Source organism: Ruditapes philippinarum, unplaced genomic scaffold, assembly GCF_026571515.1.
Source record: "Ruditapes philippinarum isolate M1 unplaced genomic scaffold, ASM2657151v2 ctg1206_1_1_1_1, whole genome shotgun sequence".
In the NCBI taxonomy this organism is placed as follows: Eukaryota; Metazoa; Mollusca; class Bivalvia; order Venerida; family Veneridae; genus Ruditapes; species Ruditapes philippinarum.
Genome location: NW_026858413.1, coordinates 83,246 through 100,770, shown reverse-complemented (window position 1 = coordinate 100,770; position 17,525 = coordinate 83,246). Strand labels below are relative to the sequence as shown.

At 32.9% G+C, this 17,525-nt stretch overlaps 2 protein-coding genes across 6 annotated transcripts in view; one reads left to right on the top strand and one right to left on the bottom strand.

Moving 5' to 3' along the window:
* The window catches only part of LOC132753133 (uncharacterized), a 59,695-nt gene extending 59,535 nt beyond the window's left edge, over positions 1 to 160 (bottom strand). Inside the window, exon 1 of the mRNA XM_060743573.1 lies at positions 30 to 160. The gene's annotated coding sequence lies outside the window, so the exon portion shown is untranslated. The remainder of the gene's footprint in view (positions 1 to 29) is intronic.
* The window catches only part of LOC132753131 (myosin-2 heavy chain-like), a 78,359-nt gene that overhangs the window by 12,188 nt on the left and 48,646 nt on the right, over positions 1 to 17,525 (top strand). For 4 of the 5 annotated variants that reach the window (XM_060743565.1, XM_060743564.1, XM_060743568.1 and 1 more), the window contains exons 7-8: positions 4,884 to 4,937; positions 17,223 to 17,304. In XM_060743565.1, coding sequence (XP_060599548.1) covers positions 4,884 to 4,937; positions 17,223 to 17,304 — 136 coding nt within the window. The remainder of the gene's footprint in view (positions 1 to 4,883; positions 4,938 to 17,222; positions 17,305 to 17,525) is intronic. The other variant, XM_060743566.1, reaches the window with a different exon arrangement.

Below are 17,525 nucleotides of genomic sequence, written 5' to 3'. Positions count from 1 at the left end.
CATTTAGATATATTGATATGCTTACTAACCTTGTTGCTTGTTTCTACCAAATTGTGCGCAATTTTAATATTAAATAGTCGCCGCTTTGTCTGCCTGTCCGGGTAAACATCTGTCCGTCTGCACTACAGAATACGTCTGCACTACAGAATATGGATATGGGGCTTTCTAACTGTAATCAAAACAAAAGAGGACAATAGAGTTTATACGGTAACAATAGAGGATGGAGCTAATGGCCTTCTACTAAACAAAATAAAAACAAGTTAAATGTTGATGCTGCACATCAAAGATGCTGCCAAATGATGTGAACAGTCACAGGTCATGTACAAAATCAGACTTGACAATTGTTATCTATAACAGTTGAATATCAGAAACACTAATAATCTTTTCTGCATGTTCTTGGGATGTGCTCATTGTTTGATAATTAAGTTGCGTATTTTTGTAAAAAAGTAGAAATGCATCAATTCACAAAATAATGCCATGTCTGAAATACTGAAATGTTTGAAAGGTCTGGTCGAAGCAAAATAAATTGGATAACAAGTAAAATTGAAATGATTGGTTTTCTTAAAGTAATTTCAGTACAAAGACAGAGGTAAAGAAAAATATCTCCATTGCACTGATAATAATTATGCCCATTTAAATATTGCAGAATGTTTGAATGACTTTGAGGACGAAATGTTCTGTTATTTTACAAATAGCAAAAGTATATCTGTAATATCAAAGAATAGTAATGAATAAATTCTTCAATAAAATCAATTTTTAGTAACATATTGTTTACTTATTACTTGATAAAAGACAAGATTGCATATTTGCCTGGAATTTGATATTAAACTAAGAACCACTAAATATAATAAATTATCTAGACAAAATAACCTATTCCAAATATATGTGATACATTGAAACAAAATTACTTTTTTTGCTCAGTGAAACTGTTTTATAAGTTAATGGTAATTATTTTCATGGATAAGCAGATGTTTTGCCTGTTATGCAAAAAAATATTTGCGTAGCACCCAAAAAATCTCCATTGCATATTTTAGCCATACCCCTTTTTCCCTGTCTGAATTTTGTTCCTGTCATTAGACTTTAGGCTGGCTCATTGACACGTTATTAATTAGGTAAATAAGATGATGATAAAAAGAATATGATATTCAAACATGGCACTATCACTTCAGTTAAAGGTTGTACATCAGAAACATGTTGTACATCAGAAAAGCTATTTTTATTAGAAAATTTGAAAACAGTGTGATTTTGTTAAAACAAAAACAAAAAATACACAAAAAAAAGACTAAAATTTAAATGCAGCGTCTGATAACAATAGATATGGCCCTTTATCTCAATTTGGTCGCATGTCCATCTGTCAGTCTGCTTTTTTTGTACGGGACATTAAGCTCTGAAACTACAAGAGGTATCAACACGAAACTTTGTAGGTAGAGAGATCTCATTAAGTAAAAGTGCTAATGAAAGAACCTTAATTTTGCCTCGCCTAACTTTGGAGTTTTTGCCCTTTGTTAATTTTTACTCTTTGAACCGGGACATAATTTTGAAACTCTGTCTTGCCTTATTTTGAAGTAATTGCCCTTTCTTCATTTTTACACTGTGACTTAACCATGAATCTACTATAGGTATCAACAAGAAAGTGTATAGATAAGATAGACCTCATTAAGTAGAAGTGCAATGCATTGGAACCATAACTCTACTTTGCCTAATATTAGAGTTATTGCCTTTCTTTAATTTTTACACTGTGAACTTTGTTCGGGACATAATTCTGATTCTACAAGATATATCAACAAGAAACTACTTCTCTGTGTCCAAAACCTATTTGGGGAACATCACCCAGTTCAACCGGCTCTTGTTTCACATTCCTGCATTCTGGATATACATGTTTATAGTGTACTAAAGATGAAAAATCTAATATTAAATTTTGTAAACAGCAAATAAAAAAAATTAGCAAGCTTACCATTGCTCACAGTATGCACAAAATTTTATTTTGACAAAGATAAATGATTTTGCAGTACACATTTTCTGAGGTGCCACATTTTCAAAAAATGCCTTGTATTTTCATGAATTATTTAAAAGCTCATCTCTCAGATTTTTTTTCAATCAGGAAAATTGGATCAGTATTTAGAAAATCTGACATGCTGTGCAGGAATGTGGAGATATTTGTTTTTGTAAAACACTTTTAGAATGATATTATCTTGAGAAATGTCTTTTGTTTAATGAGATATCACACTGAATTTAAATTATTTTTGTTTGACTCATTGATCCTTATATGCAGTTCTAACAGATAGAGGATAATTATTGTTTGTTTTGCATGTGAAATTGAAATAATATTTCACTGAGTAAACACCAGATGCAATATTTTTACGAGTGGCGTAACCACAAGTAAAAATAGAATAGCTGGTGTTCATGAATAAAATATATTACAATCTTACATGTAAGGCAAATAAATTTTCATTTTATTTCATGCTTTTTAAGTGATTTTAATTTTTGTGCCCCCACCTTAGTGGCGGGCATTTAGATTTACCCTTGTCCGTCCGTCCGTCCGTTCACTTTTGTGTCGCATGTAACTCAAAAAGTATTTGACCTAGAGTCATGAAACTTTACAGGAATGTTGATCAGCATGTGTAGTTGTGCACCTGGGTATTTTCATCTGGATATTTTTAGTATTTTCAGAGTTATTGCCCTTGACTTAGTAAAATTTTGCAATTTTCAACTTGTGTCGCATGTAACTCAAAAAGTTTTTGACCTAGAGTCATGAAACTTTACAGGAATGTTGATCAGCATGTGTAGTTGTGCACCTGGGTATTTTCGTCTGGATATATTAAGTATTTTCAGAGTTATTGCCCTTGACTTAGTAAAATTTTGCAATTTTCAGCCTTGTGTCGCATGTAACTCAAAAAATATTTGACCTAGAGTCATGAAACTTTACAGGAATGTTGATCAGCATGTGTAGTTGTGCACCTGGGTATTTTCGTCTGGATATTTTTAGTATTTTCAGAGTTATTGCCCTTGACTTAGTAAAATTTTGCAATTTTCAACTTGTGTCGCACGTAACTCGAAAAGAATTTTACCTAGAGTCATGAAACTTTACAGGAATGTTGATCAGCATATGTAGTTGTGCACCTGGGTATTTTCATGTGGATATTTTTAGTATTTTCAGAGTTATTGCCCTTGACTTAGTAAAATTTGGCAATTTTCAACATGTGTCGCACGTAACTCAAAAAGTATTTGACCTAGAGTCATGTAACTTTACAGAAATATTGATCAGCATGTGCAGTTGTGCACCAGGTATTTTGTCTGGATTTATTTAGTATTTTTAGAGTTATTGCCCTTCACTTAGAAAATTTTTGCAATTTTCAACTTGGATTTGACATAGTCATTAAACCTTATGGGAAGGTTGCTCAGCATATTTTAGATTTGCACCTGGGGTTTCGCTTGTGGATTTATCAAATATTTGTAGAGTTATTTCCCTTGACTTAGTAAAAAGATTGACAGAACAGTGGGGCGGTGGGGGCACCCGTGTCCTATGGACACATTTCTAGTTTTTTACTGATTTTGCCGCGTAATGTCGCGCATATTCCTTTGTGACGTCATCACATGACATAACATCATCAATAATGAAATATAGTTCTGTTAAATCTTATTTTGTTACATTTTTAACATGATGTATAATGACATCGACTTTCTTTTTTTAAAGAAGCAAAATTTATGCATGACGGCATTTATTTCTGTGCCTGCTATTCCATTTAGTTATGATTTTTTTTCATCCACATTCAGATATAGTCCAGCTACAGTGAAAATTATATTTTATTAATTTCACTAGTGGTTTATCAGAATATAATCATATGATATACATTATCACACACCCGTGCTGATTTTGGGACTTTGTAAATATGGTATTGCACAGCCGTGCATATATTTTGACCTGATGTCATTAGCGTTATACAAGCATAGTGTAAAGACGCGCTAAATGTTAGCGTTAAACTATAGGCGCGTCAATGAAAAACGACTCTTATTTCACTTTAAACAATCTTTATTTTGGGTATGTGACAAATAGAATATTAAATTTGTGTAAGTTGACATTACTGAATTTATTGCACTCGTTCAATAAAATAATATTATGCTCGCCAGAGACTCGCGTAATATAATTGTATTCAACTCATGCAATAAATTCAGTATTGAACTGTAACACTCATTCAATATCCTCCGTTTAAAACACTGGAAATCATGAAAAAGAAAAAAATAATTAGTTAATTTGAAACGATGTTTTACATACTTTATGAATATTTGATGATTTTGTACATTAAAGTATTGTTGTAATGATATTCGCTCTTTGTCAAACTTATTATTCAAACAATTAAAATATTTTATATCAACTGATATACCTTCAAGCTATTGCATTGACGGGTATAGAGGTTTATTCTTTTAACACATTAAAAAATAGCATTCAAGTCTTATTGTCTTAAAAAAAACCTGTACAGCTGAGACAGGAAGTAAATGGCATTTGATTAACTAGGGGACACAACTAAAGCTAGAAGCTTTTAATCAACTGTTTACAATACATTTGTGATTGACGTTTTATGTAAATTGTTCTAGAACAAAGTATCATTATTCATCATATAAATGTTAAGTGTATTTTTAATCACAGAAAACCATTGCTCTAACTGTAATATGATATAAACTTTAAAAAAAATACATCAGGTGATATTTTGTAATGATATATAATCATCATTATAAAAAACACTACAGCATTAAAAAAAAATCCAATAACAAAAAAATGTTGAGTGCAAAGTAAGTGAGGTCAGGTGTATATATATCCTCTGAATGACTTTAATTGTTTCAATGCTTGCCAAGATTACTGAAAAGTTAATTATGGCTGTTTGCAGGAGAAATTAAAACTCTTCAAAGTGTACTTACTAAACTGGAGCTACAGAAACAAGGTACTTCATTACAAACACATGTTATGCACTTTTGCTGTGCTCATTTTATCATGCAATTAGAAAATAATTGCAGACAGCATGTAGGCATATTAGTTATGTAACTGACATTTTTAAATTTCAAATGACTTTTTCTACGTGTAAATTACTTTAGGATTATGACAAGACTTGTACAACATATAATGTATGACTCAGAATTGACAGTGTGTATGGTCCATAGAGAGATGCTGTACTTAACTTAGAAATGTTATATGATGTAGCTGTCAGTCATTGTTAACTACAGATTTTTGGTGATGTAAAACACAAATGAACTTTTCCTTTTATTACTGGACAATTTCAAACATTATGTCTTGTTAGAAAACATGAACAACATGTGAATTATATATTATTAAAATTTGGTGAAGTAACTTGACATTTTTAAATCAAAACATCAGATTTCATTCATTTTATTGTCAAGTTAATAGAACATTTAGCTAAATGATCGTTTATTCTAATTTAGCCTTTGCTCACCTTTTCATCCAATGAGAAGACCTAACTTTGAAAATAACTGACCGTCAGACTATTTTGTATAAACTTTCTTTCATAGTATTCATTTAAACATATTGTGGCTTTCAGGGCATGTGTCTAACATGTTATCAATATACCGGTCACTGTACCTCTATTTAACACAACAGTGTCAGTCTGTTCCAGGTGAATTGCCTCCCCATACTGACCCACCCCCCAAAGTGGTTGTTCTGGACCCAGGCATTATTTCTGGCAAAACTTAGACACATCTGAGAAGAGAATATGTCTCCAGTTTTATTTGGCCCTCATAACATGCTCCATCTCCCATCAGGGCTTTTTTCCCTTCATAGCAGGGGTAGCCTGGGTTCCAGTCTGTCAATTTTTTATGTGCTTCTGTTCGGCAAATCGACACTATTTGATACTATCAAAACCAGAGATGTTGTGTTATCTATGACGATTGAGCATGAAATAGCGCGTAAGTTATGAATAAGCAAAAAAAATATCAACGCCTGAATCCCAGGCTATAGCAGGGGCTGTTACAGGGCTGCTTCCCCAAAGAAAAATTCATTAAAATCATGCTGTTTTTCCCAAAAATTAAATTTACATCAAGTTTTTTCTTCCGCTTTTCCAAATTGACTTTGTAATTTTTCCAAAATTAAGGGCAGGGCTGCTAAAAAAAGTCCCCAACCTGTGAAAAAAGCCCTGTCCATTCCAAACAGGTCTGGTGGAGGTGACCAGTCAATGAAATTCTAATAGTGTGATGAACTCAAAGCACCACACCAACCTCATGGTTTATGATGCCCTACAGCCCTCCACAATCTTTGCTTCTCTCAAATGCTGTCTTATTGTATAGTGACCAATGTAAAGAAGTTTGACCTTTGAATGACCATACATGTAAATTTGTAATACAGATGTATCAGGACAATAATGACATGATGCTACTACTAAAAGTTACAGAAAAACTGGGGGTGCAATACTCAACTGACCATATGGCGAAAACTATGCAATAAACACATCTTGTATTTAAGTCAGAGGCTATCTCAAAACATTGCTGAATAAAACTATGTAAAATAATAATAGGTCCCTTTTTTTCACATTTCATGATAAAGTGATAAACATTTGGTGCCTAGTAAAGTTTAGAAGTATGTGATATGATAAATCATCATGGTAATTCAATTATGTCTATTAAGTAAGAAGAGTGCATGAGAAATATATTGTTGATACCTGAGATACCTGAGAGTATAATTGTTTACTCATTGAATTATTACAAACTGTACTTGATTTCCTCATTTACAGAAAACAAAACTCTTCATGAAAAGTATACAGATTTGGGTCATTATCAAGTAGGTAAAAAAGTTCACACACTTAAAGCTGCATGGCCAAAAATTTTCAAGAAAATCAGTATTGAGAAAAATACTTTAAATTGTTAAGAAAGGTTAAAAAATTCAAGATCCCAGTTATGCGCGGTTTAACACTGATTTTGCAGTATTTTATCAAGGTATTTCTACTGTGTTACTAAAGCAGTGAGGGCTGCTTTAGTATATGATGACCACATTTTGGTAATTTTCTTGGATTCACGATTGTAAGTGCTTATTGCAATATGTTAATTACTTTATTTGTTCATCTCACAATATTTTACTATTAAATACATTTCCAAAATTTTCATGAAAATTAACGTAATGCTTGTACATACAATATGAACTTTTCAATATATATCAGTAGATATAAGTCATGTAATATAAGTAAATACAACTTGGAAACTAAAGTGATTTTTTTTCTCCTGACCTACATGTAGTTTAAATAGAATAAAAGTTATCATGCAAACAGTAAAATTTAATTTAGTATAGCGTTTGTTACTAGTTAATAAAAGATTTTTCTTTATGTAAGACTTAAAGCAGCATGCCAGATTCATGCTAATTTTCATGAAAAGTTTGAAAATGTCATTAAATGTAAAATATTGTGAAGTGAACAAAGAAAGTAATCAATACATTGCAAACGGCACTTACAATCCACATTTATTACCAAAAAGAGGTCAAAATATACATAAATACCTCTTATCTTATTTGTGCCACAACCTAAAAAAGAAATTTTTAGAAAATCTCTGACATATTCAGGCCCTAAACTATGGAATAATATCCCTCATTCTATACGTAAATCTGAAACTAATTGGGAAATTTCAAACTTCCTTTATCAGTTGGAATTTCACATAAGTACAATGTACCTTAATCTTGCTAAGTAAGGTATGTAACTATGTATTGAATATGTGTACATTGTTTTCTGTTGTTGTTGTTTTCATGTATATATAATGCATTTTGTGTTTTCATGTATGTTATTTGAAAATTTCGCTGTATAACCATGATGTAAATTATTTATTTTTTATGTATATTTATGTTTTGAGGCCCACATGGAAGATTGGGAAACCAAATGTGTAGCCTCAGTAAATAAAGACTTTACTTACTTACTTATAACTTACTTACTTACTAACTAACTGCATTTAAGTAACGCAGTAGTAATATAGTGATTGATACTGCAAAATCAGTCATTACTCACACATAACACATAAAGAATTAATAAGCCATTGAATTTTGCTACTTATTTTAAGATTTTAATACATTTTCTTTAAAGATTGAATTTCTTGAAATATTTTGGATTATCTGGAGGCGTGCAGCTTTAACTAAGAAATATAATACATTAGTCTAAGAGTGTCCTGTTGACTGATACGGGATACGGACAAAAGCCCCCCCTCCACCTTGTCATTTTTAGAGGGGGGTCAGGGGGGGGGGGCTTTTGTCCTACACTCGACTGATACATTATCTATATATTATCTATTAATACAATTGACATTTACAAACCATTCCTAATTGTTGTGATGACATATAATACATTTATAATAACTTTCAAGACATCACAGAATTATTTAACAATTAAATCTCTAAACTTGTATTGATTAGTGAAATATAAAGAAACTTGAAAATAAAATTAAATGTAATGTTTTTGTGTATTTATTGAGAATATACGTACATGTTGATTGAGTTAATCATGCATCAGAAATCTACAGTATTTTGTTTTTCACAGAAAATAAAAAGATTACTTGAGAAATGCACTAGTTTAGAGGTATATTGCCCTGTAACATCTGCAGTTAATTGAAAATTTCTACAGTTATTACAGTCTCAAATTTTTTGGTTCAATTAAACTATTAAGCAGGTATGGGAAATCTATTCTATAGACCATAATATATTATGCCCCCATTCAAAGAAGTGGGGGTATATTGCTTTGTATCGACTGAGTCAGTCTGAAGACCAAATGGTTTAAATAATGCTTAGGCCTAGGAACTTACATGTAAAGTGTGATATCGTAAAGATTGATCATTCCTTATCTTTTTATTTCTGCTAAATCAGTCAGGGCACTTGGTTAAAAAAAATCCCATCAAAAACAAAAATAAAATTGGAAGAAAAATCACACATTTAATACAAAAACTAGCATGTAAAGTGTGATATGGTAAAGATTGATCACTCTTGAGCGCATTCCGTGCTCAAAATTAGGGTGTTACTACAGTTTGACCCTAATTAACCAACAACCCTTTATTGGAATACCCTGCATTTATAATCCAAAGTAGATCTGCAGTCCTGTATTTATCTCTTTATAAATCAATATAAGCAATGCATTATAGGGATACCTCATATTTTTCGAAGTAAAATTTCAGTACAGATTATACAATTATGACAGAATTTCACACCTATTATTTAGCCAGAATAACTGCCACTGATCCACTCGTTGACCGTCAAAACTTGTGAATAATGTCTAACAACCATGCATGTGTTTAAACAATCATGATAATTACGCGTGTTTTCAAATTAATTTTAATAACCAAATATAAGTTATATGCGAGTGATTTCTCTTTTAAAAAGTATTCAATTGAATAATTTTTATTAAAAGATGAAAGGAAACAATTTAAGTAAAGAAATAAATAAACAAGCAAACACTACCATAAACTTGAACTTAAATACTGAAAAAAAAAGAAATACCTTTAAATGTTTGCTTCTACAGAACTAATCAATGGATGATCACCAAACTTTGTCTGTAGCATAGAAGTGTGTCATCAAATTTGCTCATATTAATTTGATTGGCCCCTTTTAGGGGCAGCTAAAGCTAAAAATAGAAAAACCTTTGAATATGAATTGATCTCCTGCTGAAATAATTGATGGAAGATGTGTCATGCGCAACAACCGGTCACCTACCTCTTAGGTCAAGGTCACAAGTGGAGGTCAAATATTAACATAGCCTGTTACAGTGTATATTTAGTGTCCGGTCCATAACTTTGTCATTTATTGAAGGAATTTGAAATAACTTGGCACAAATGCTTCGAAAAAGGGGATATCCTTCCGTCTGTCGGTCCAACTGTCCGTCCGTCACACTTTCGTGTCCGGTCCATAACTTTGTCATTTATTGAAGGAATCTGAAATAACTTTGCACAAATGTTTTTATAGTAAGACGATGTGTCATGCTTAACAACCAGACCCCTACCTCCAGGGTCAAGGTCGCACTTGCTCATTCAAGGTCAACATTGTCTATTTAAGGGTTTATGTCGTGTCGGTCCATAACTTTTTTATCTTTGAAGGGATTTTGTAAATACTTGCCACAATTGCTCACAATAATGAGAAGATGTGTCATGCGCAACAACCGGTAACCTACCTCCAAGGTCAAGGTCACAATTGGAGGTCAAATATTAACATAGCCTGTTACAGGGTATATTTAGTGTCCGGTCCATAACTTTGTCATTTATTGAAGGAATTTGAAATAACCTGGCACAAATGTTTGTTATAATAAGATGATGTGTCATGCCCAACAACCAAACCCCTACCTCCAGGGTCAAGGTCACACTTGCTCATTCAAGGTCAACATTGTCTATTTGAGGCTCTATCTCGTGTCCGGGCTATAACTTTCCTATCTTTGAAGGGATTTTGTGAATACTTGCCACAATTGCTCACAATAATGAGAAGATGTGTCATGCGCAACAACCGGTCACCATCCTACAAGGTCAAGGTCACACTTGGAGGTCAAAGATTAACATAGCCTGTTACAGGGTATATTTCGTGTCCGGTCCATAACTTTGTCATTTATTGAAGGAATTTGAAATAACTTGGCACAAATGTTTGTTATAATAAGACGAGGTGTCATGGGCAACAATCAGACCCCTACCTCCAGGGTCAAGGTCGTACTTGCTCATGCAAGGTCAACATTGTCTATTTGAGGGTATATCTCGTGTCCAGTCTATAACTTTATTATCTTTGAAGGGATTTTGAAAATACTTGCCACAATTGTTCACAACAATGAGAGGATGTGTCATGCACAACAATTGGTCACCAACCTACAAGGTCAAGGTCACACTTGGAGGTCTAAGATTAACATGGTCTGTTATAGGGTATTTTTTTTGTCCAGTCCATAAGTTTTTCATATATCAAAGGATTTTGAAAATACTTGGCACAAATATTCACTATAATAAGACAATGTGTCATGCGCAACACCTGCATCCCTACCTTCAAGGTCAAGGTCACATTTCGAGGTCAAAAATTTACATAGTCTTTTAAAGGGTATATATTGTGTCCAATGTAGAACTTCTTCCTAGTTCAAGGGATTTTGAAATAACTTGGCACAAATAGTCACAATAATAAGACGATATGTCAAGTACAACACCTGCACCCCTACCTCCAAGGTCAAACTTAGAGGTAAAAAGGTAACAGAGTCTGTTATAGGGTATATTTTGTGTCCCGTCCATAACTTTTTCATAGATCAAGGGATTTTGCAAATACTTGGCACAAATAGTCACAATGATAAGATGATATGTCATGCACAACACCTGCACCCCTACCTCCAAGGTCAAGGTCACACTTAGAGGTCAAAGCTTATCATGATAGTTTTTTTAATTCAGTTTTTCATTTTATTTCTTTAATAAATTTATTGTTGCATTTGCAGATCTAGCATTGATCATAATTTTGGACTGAATATCCTTAGATCCCTGCCTCAATCTTTTGATATAGCACAATTTTTTGCTTCATATAAATCTTCCCCGAGGCGGGGGACGTTGGTAACTCTGTTACAAATTCTTGTTAAATATACTTTAATAGGAAAGTAACATGAAAAAAGTCTACTTTGAAACAACCAAGAACTAAAATGTGCTTAAATTTTGTCATGTATAATGTCTTATAAATTCTGCCTCTTGCATTTTATCTACTTTTCCATTTACTAAGGTGAGTGATTAAGGCTCACTCGGGTCTTTTGTGCTTTCCACTTATTTACTATTATTTGATGTATAATTTTGTACTGAATTTTGTCCTAAATTTATGTAAAATTTTGTTGAAAGGCACAGAATTTACATATTAATTATTTTATGCCATTCAGGCCTTTCCCTAGCCATTTTTGGGAAAAAGTACTCAGTCCAGTTTGGGAATTCCTGTGTTGTAAAATTTCTTTATTAGGAAAAATATTTGGTACCTTTTGAAACCACCTTTCAGACTCTTTTGGCACAGAATTTTGAATTTTTGCAAAACTGTTCATTGTAACTAAAGCAAATGTTAACAGAAGCCTAAGAAATAAAATAAAATTTGACAATAAAATGTAAGGAAACATTTGTCTCTTACCATAATTAAATGAATTAAAAGATATTCAGTCTGTATATCAAGTATTTTAGTTTGATTGGGAATATATTTTTTAAAGATTGAGAGAAAAAAAGAGAGAGAAAATTGCTATTAGGAAATTGGTCTTTAATTAGTGATAGGCAGATCTGGCAGAGTTTATCATACACTTTAGGTCACTGAATTCCTTAATTTACTTATTGTGAATATCTTAGTTTATTAATCATCTATCTTAATTATATCACTCTCTCATTAGACTAATAATATAACCAAATCTTTTTTTTTAAGAAGAAGATTAAATTATATATTTAAGTAAATTTAATGTAAAATTTATGTGTTATTTCATTTCTTTGCATTTAAATCAATTAAACTAATGTATAATTTGTCTTTGAATTATCACAATTTTTTATACATTATTTAATGACATAGTAATAGTGAAAAATAAAAAAATACCTTTTAAAAACCTACCTTTTCCATTTTTGTAAGGAAGAATGTTCTCCATTTTAACTGATTTTGTTTCATAAAACTATCCAATATTTTACATTATTGTCTTGAAGGAACATAATGTTTAATAAAGATTTCAATATGCCACACAAATCTAATTGTTGTTTCAGTTCACAAAAATTTAAAATTTAAAAGCTGTAAAAAGTCTAGAATATCAAATCCATATTTTCCAAATTGAAAGTTATTTTCACTCTGTAGAAGCTTCTGTTAAACAAAGTATCCTCTTCCAGAGAATTTTCATGTGCTAGTTTTTTTTTGTGAACATTGGAAAGTAGAGGCACAGTTTTTTTTTAAACCATTGTGAATTACATGTTCTCTCACAGATGATGTAAAGAGGCGTTATCAGTTATATAATATTCATATTTAAAGAAGTGACATTTTTCTTGAAATCTTTAGTAACAATGATGATATATTTTAGTGAATTTTAAACTATAATACATCATACAGATTGGAATGATGAAGTTTGAACACTTTTATAATAGTTTATCTCAAATATATTGTAAATAAGTGAATATTTTCATATGTCAGCATCAGTGTTTGAGCTGTGACATGACAAAACCAACATAATGGGTTTGCGACCAGCATGGATCCGGACAGGCCTGCGCAGTCTGATCAGGATCCATGCTGTTTGCTATCAGTTTCTCTTCTAGTTATAGGGTTTGTAAGCAAACAGCATGGATCCTGATCAGACTGCGCAGATGCTCAGGCTGGTCTGGATCCATGCTGGATGCTAATGCATTATGTTGGTTTTGTCATGACGAGGCTCGTTTATACTTTATGTTCCTTTCCACTTCAGAAAAAAATGTCATTCAAGAAAAGTACTCTGAATTAGTACATATAAGAGATAGTATTTTAGAAGAAGTGCAGTGCAAAAAACCCTGAACTCTGTCTTGCCTAATTTTGGAGTTATTGCCCTTTGTTCATTTTTTTCACTTTGAACTTTGCTGGGACATTACTCTGACACCATATGAACAAGAACATTTGTAGGTAGATAGATCTCAATAACTTGAAGTGCAGTGCAAAGAAAATTAACTCTGCCCTATGGAATTATCTTACTTTGAACTTTGTTCAAGCTACAATGGTATTTTTTTCTGTGTCCAAAACCTATTTGGGGAGCATTACCAAGTTTTAAACTGGCTCTTGTAATAACAGCTGACCGAAATTTTGACAAGTGACCTACTTTCTCGTCTTTTGATGTACAGCCATGAAATTTGGACTATGTGCTAAGATTATGTAAATTGAACTTTGAAATCAGCTTACGTAAATTTTGACAAGTGACCTTTTTCTAATCCTATGATGTACAGCTATGAAATTTGGACCATTTGAATAGTAAAAGGTGTAATATCAGCCAAATTAGATTTTGATGGTCCAACCTTCTTTCTGTCCTTTTATTACAGCTTTGAAAATTTGAACCATGTGCACAGATTATATAAATCAGCTAACCTAGATTTTGACAGTTATTTACTGTTTAATCCTATGATAATTATACAATATGAAATTTGGACCATTTGCACAGTTTTAGCTTTCATGTCAGCTGACTTAGGTTTTGACAAGCAACCTCACAGCTTTCTTGTCTGTTGATATGCCGCTGTGAAATTTGGACCATGCGCACAGATTTTGTAAAATGAACTTTGAAATCAATGACCTATATTTGGATGATGCAACCTTACTTTCTTGTCCTTTGATGCACAGCTATGAAATTTCGGACATGTGCATATTTAATTTTATAGATGTAAAATTGAACTTTGGTATCATCTAACCTAGATTATGATGAAGTGACCTCCTTTGGCTTTTGTATATACAGCTATCACATTTTGACCATGTTCACAATAAATTTCAGCTGGAAAATTTAACCATGTGCACAATGTCAGCTGTAAAATTTAACCATGTGCACAATTTCAGCTGTAAAATTTAACCATGTGCACAATTTCAGCTGTAGAATTTAACAGTGTGCAAAAAAGCAGGTGTAGAACTGTTATTATGCTCCCACTTTGAAGAAGAGGGGGTATATTGCTTTGCACTTGTCGGTCCGTCCCGTCCGTCGGTCCGTAGACCAAATGGTTTCCGAGTGATAACTAAAGAACCCTTAGGCCTAGGAACTTCAAACTTGGTATGGTGATTGGTCATGATCAGTAGAGGACCCCTATTGATTTTGGGGTCAAGGGGTCAAAGGTCAAGGTCATATTGACCTTGTAAGCAAAGACGGTTTCCGATCAATAACTAAAGAACCTTAAGGCCTAGAGACTTCAAACTTGATATAGTGATTGGTTATGATCAGTAGATGACCCCTATCAATTTTGGGGTCAAGGGGTCAAAGGTCAAGGTCACATTGACCTATTAGATAAAAACGGTTTCCGATCAATAACTAAAGAACCCTTAGGCCTAGGAACTTCAAACTAGGTATGGTGATTGGTCATGACCAGTAGATGACCCTTATTGATTTTGGGGTCAAGGGGTCAAAGGTCAAGGTCAAATTGACCTTGTAAGCAAAAACGGTTTCTGATCAATAACTAAAGAACCTTAAGGGCTAGGGACTTCAAACTTGATATGGTGATTGGTCATGATCAGTAGATGAACTCTATTGATTTTGGGGTCAAGGGGTCCAAGGTCAAGGTCACATTTACCCTATTAGGTAAAAAACAGTTTCCGATCAATAAATAAAGAACCCTTAGGCCTAGGAACTTCAAACTTGTATGGATGATTGGTCATGACCAGCAGATGACCTATTGATTTTGGGTGTCAAGGGGTCAAAGGTCAAGGTCACATTGACCTTGTAGGTAAAATCAGTTTCCGATTAATTAACTAAAAACGCTATAGGTCTCCAGGTACACTTCAAACTTTGTATGTATGTTGAATCCATTGACGACCAGCAGTATGACGCACCACTATGTTAGTATGTTTTGAAAGATTCAGAAGAATGCCATTTTTTAAAGTGATCAAGGTCAACATTGAACCCTTTGTGAAGTAAAAACGGCGCTATCTGATCAACTTGAAAACAACTAAGAATCGCTTAGGCTCTTAGAACTTCCCAATTCTTTGTTGATGGTGATTGTCATGATCAGGCAGATGACCCCTATTTGATTTGGGATCAAGGGGTCAAAGGTCAAGTCACATTGACGCTTCGTAAGTAATAATAACAGTTCTCTGATCAAAATTAATCTACAATGGCACGCTTAGGCCTAGAAATTTTCAAACTTTGTAATGATGATTGTACAATTGCCAGCAGATGACCCACCTATATGAATTTGGGTGTCGAAGGGGTCCAAGGTCAAAGGTCACCAGATGACCTTGCTACAAAGTAAAAACGGCATTCCGATCAGTAACTAAAGAATGCTTAGGCCTAGGAACTTAAAACTTTGTTTGATGATTGGTCATGACCAGTAAATGACCCTTATTGATTTTGGGGTCAAGGGGTCAATGTCATATTGACCTTGTACTTAATGACGGTTTCTGACCAATAACTCAACAACTCAAGTTGCCTTGGTTGATATTTTTATATTAAACTTAAAATGCTTTTGGTATACACATTTGAAGGTCTTTATGTAATATATACAACTTAGCTGTCATTAATGAGGCCTACATGATTCATAAAAATTTATGCATATATTATTTGGTAAGATTTGTAATAACTTAAATTGCTGCACACAACCTAAGGGGTCACAATAATTATTACCTTGTGACTAGTCATGACCTATAGATACTAGATAACCCTTATTAATTGTTTGTTCACTGGTCAGAAGTCATGCATAATAACCTGATCACATGACTAATTGGCTGCCGATAGGGGGCATACATGTTTTACAAACATATCTTGTATAATATCAAATGACCTAGATATTGACCTTTAAGTGACATACTCTACTAATGTTTTTGATGTACAGCTATGAAATAAGGATCATATATATAATTTAATAATTAAAAGATATACATTTTTGTCATAGTAAGTTGATGGTCAAGTGACCACATTATTCTCGAAAATCTTCTTGTAACTTAGCCACAACTACCACTAATATTCCAATTCTCTCACCACAATAACAGTCTGACCTCCAGTTGAACGCTTGTCGGTCACCAAGGTCCGCCTTGTATTTGAATGGTTTAAGACTAATGTGTTTTAACATCAATGATCACAATGTACTGTGCTAGTTCTTGACTATCTACATAAAATTCATAGTATTTTATCGCATGCGATGATTCATCTGTGGTTTCATTGATAAAAAGGATGAATAATAGAGCTAGAATAACAGCATTACATATTGTTCTTGAACACATACATTTTTATTTTGCCTGTTGTTCTAGTTTATTGAAACAGACGTGCCTTTTTTGACTTTTGGTTATGTTTCTTAGAACCACCTAATTCTTTGCCTATACTCTTGGAAGTGTTGCTTTGCAACTTAAAATACTTATATGTTAGTGACAATTATCCCCACTTCCTGTCTAGTACAAACAGCTCTTCATTAAAATTTTATTTTAATTGTCTCCAAGTAAACAGAAACTTGTTGCTACTAAAACAATTTTACATCAGAGCTTCATTGGCTTTGTTTTACAATTTTCATTCATATATTATTGTTTCTTGCAGACAAAAATGTTGCCAAAGTCCCTCTCTACTAAATTTGTTTTATGTATCTAAGATTGAATGATCTATTTTCAGATTTAAGAAGAGAGTTGGACGAATCAGTAGAGAAATATAGGAGTTTACAGATGGAAAATCATCAATTTAAGGAACAGTTCAAGTAAATATCTGTCCTAGCTGTCTGGTTGACTTCTTTAATACATTTTTGAGTGAATAATGATATGCGAGTCTAATGGAGCAGCAAGAGACAATAGAGAACTATCAAGTAGACAATAATCAACAAAAGATGCTGATTAAGAACCACAATGGATCCAGACAGCCTTCGTCATCACGCGTCCAGATTGTCAGGAATCCATAGCTGTTCGCTACCAACTCTATTTC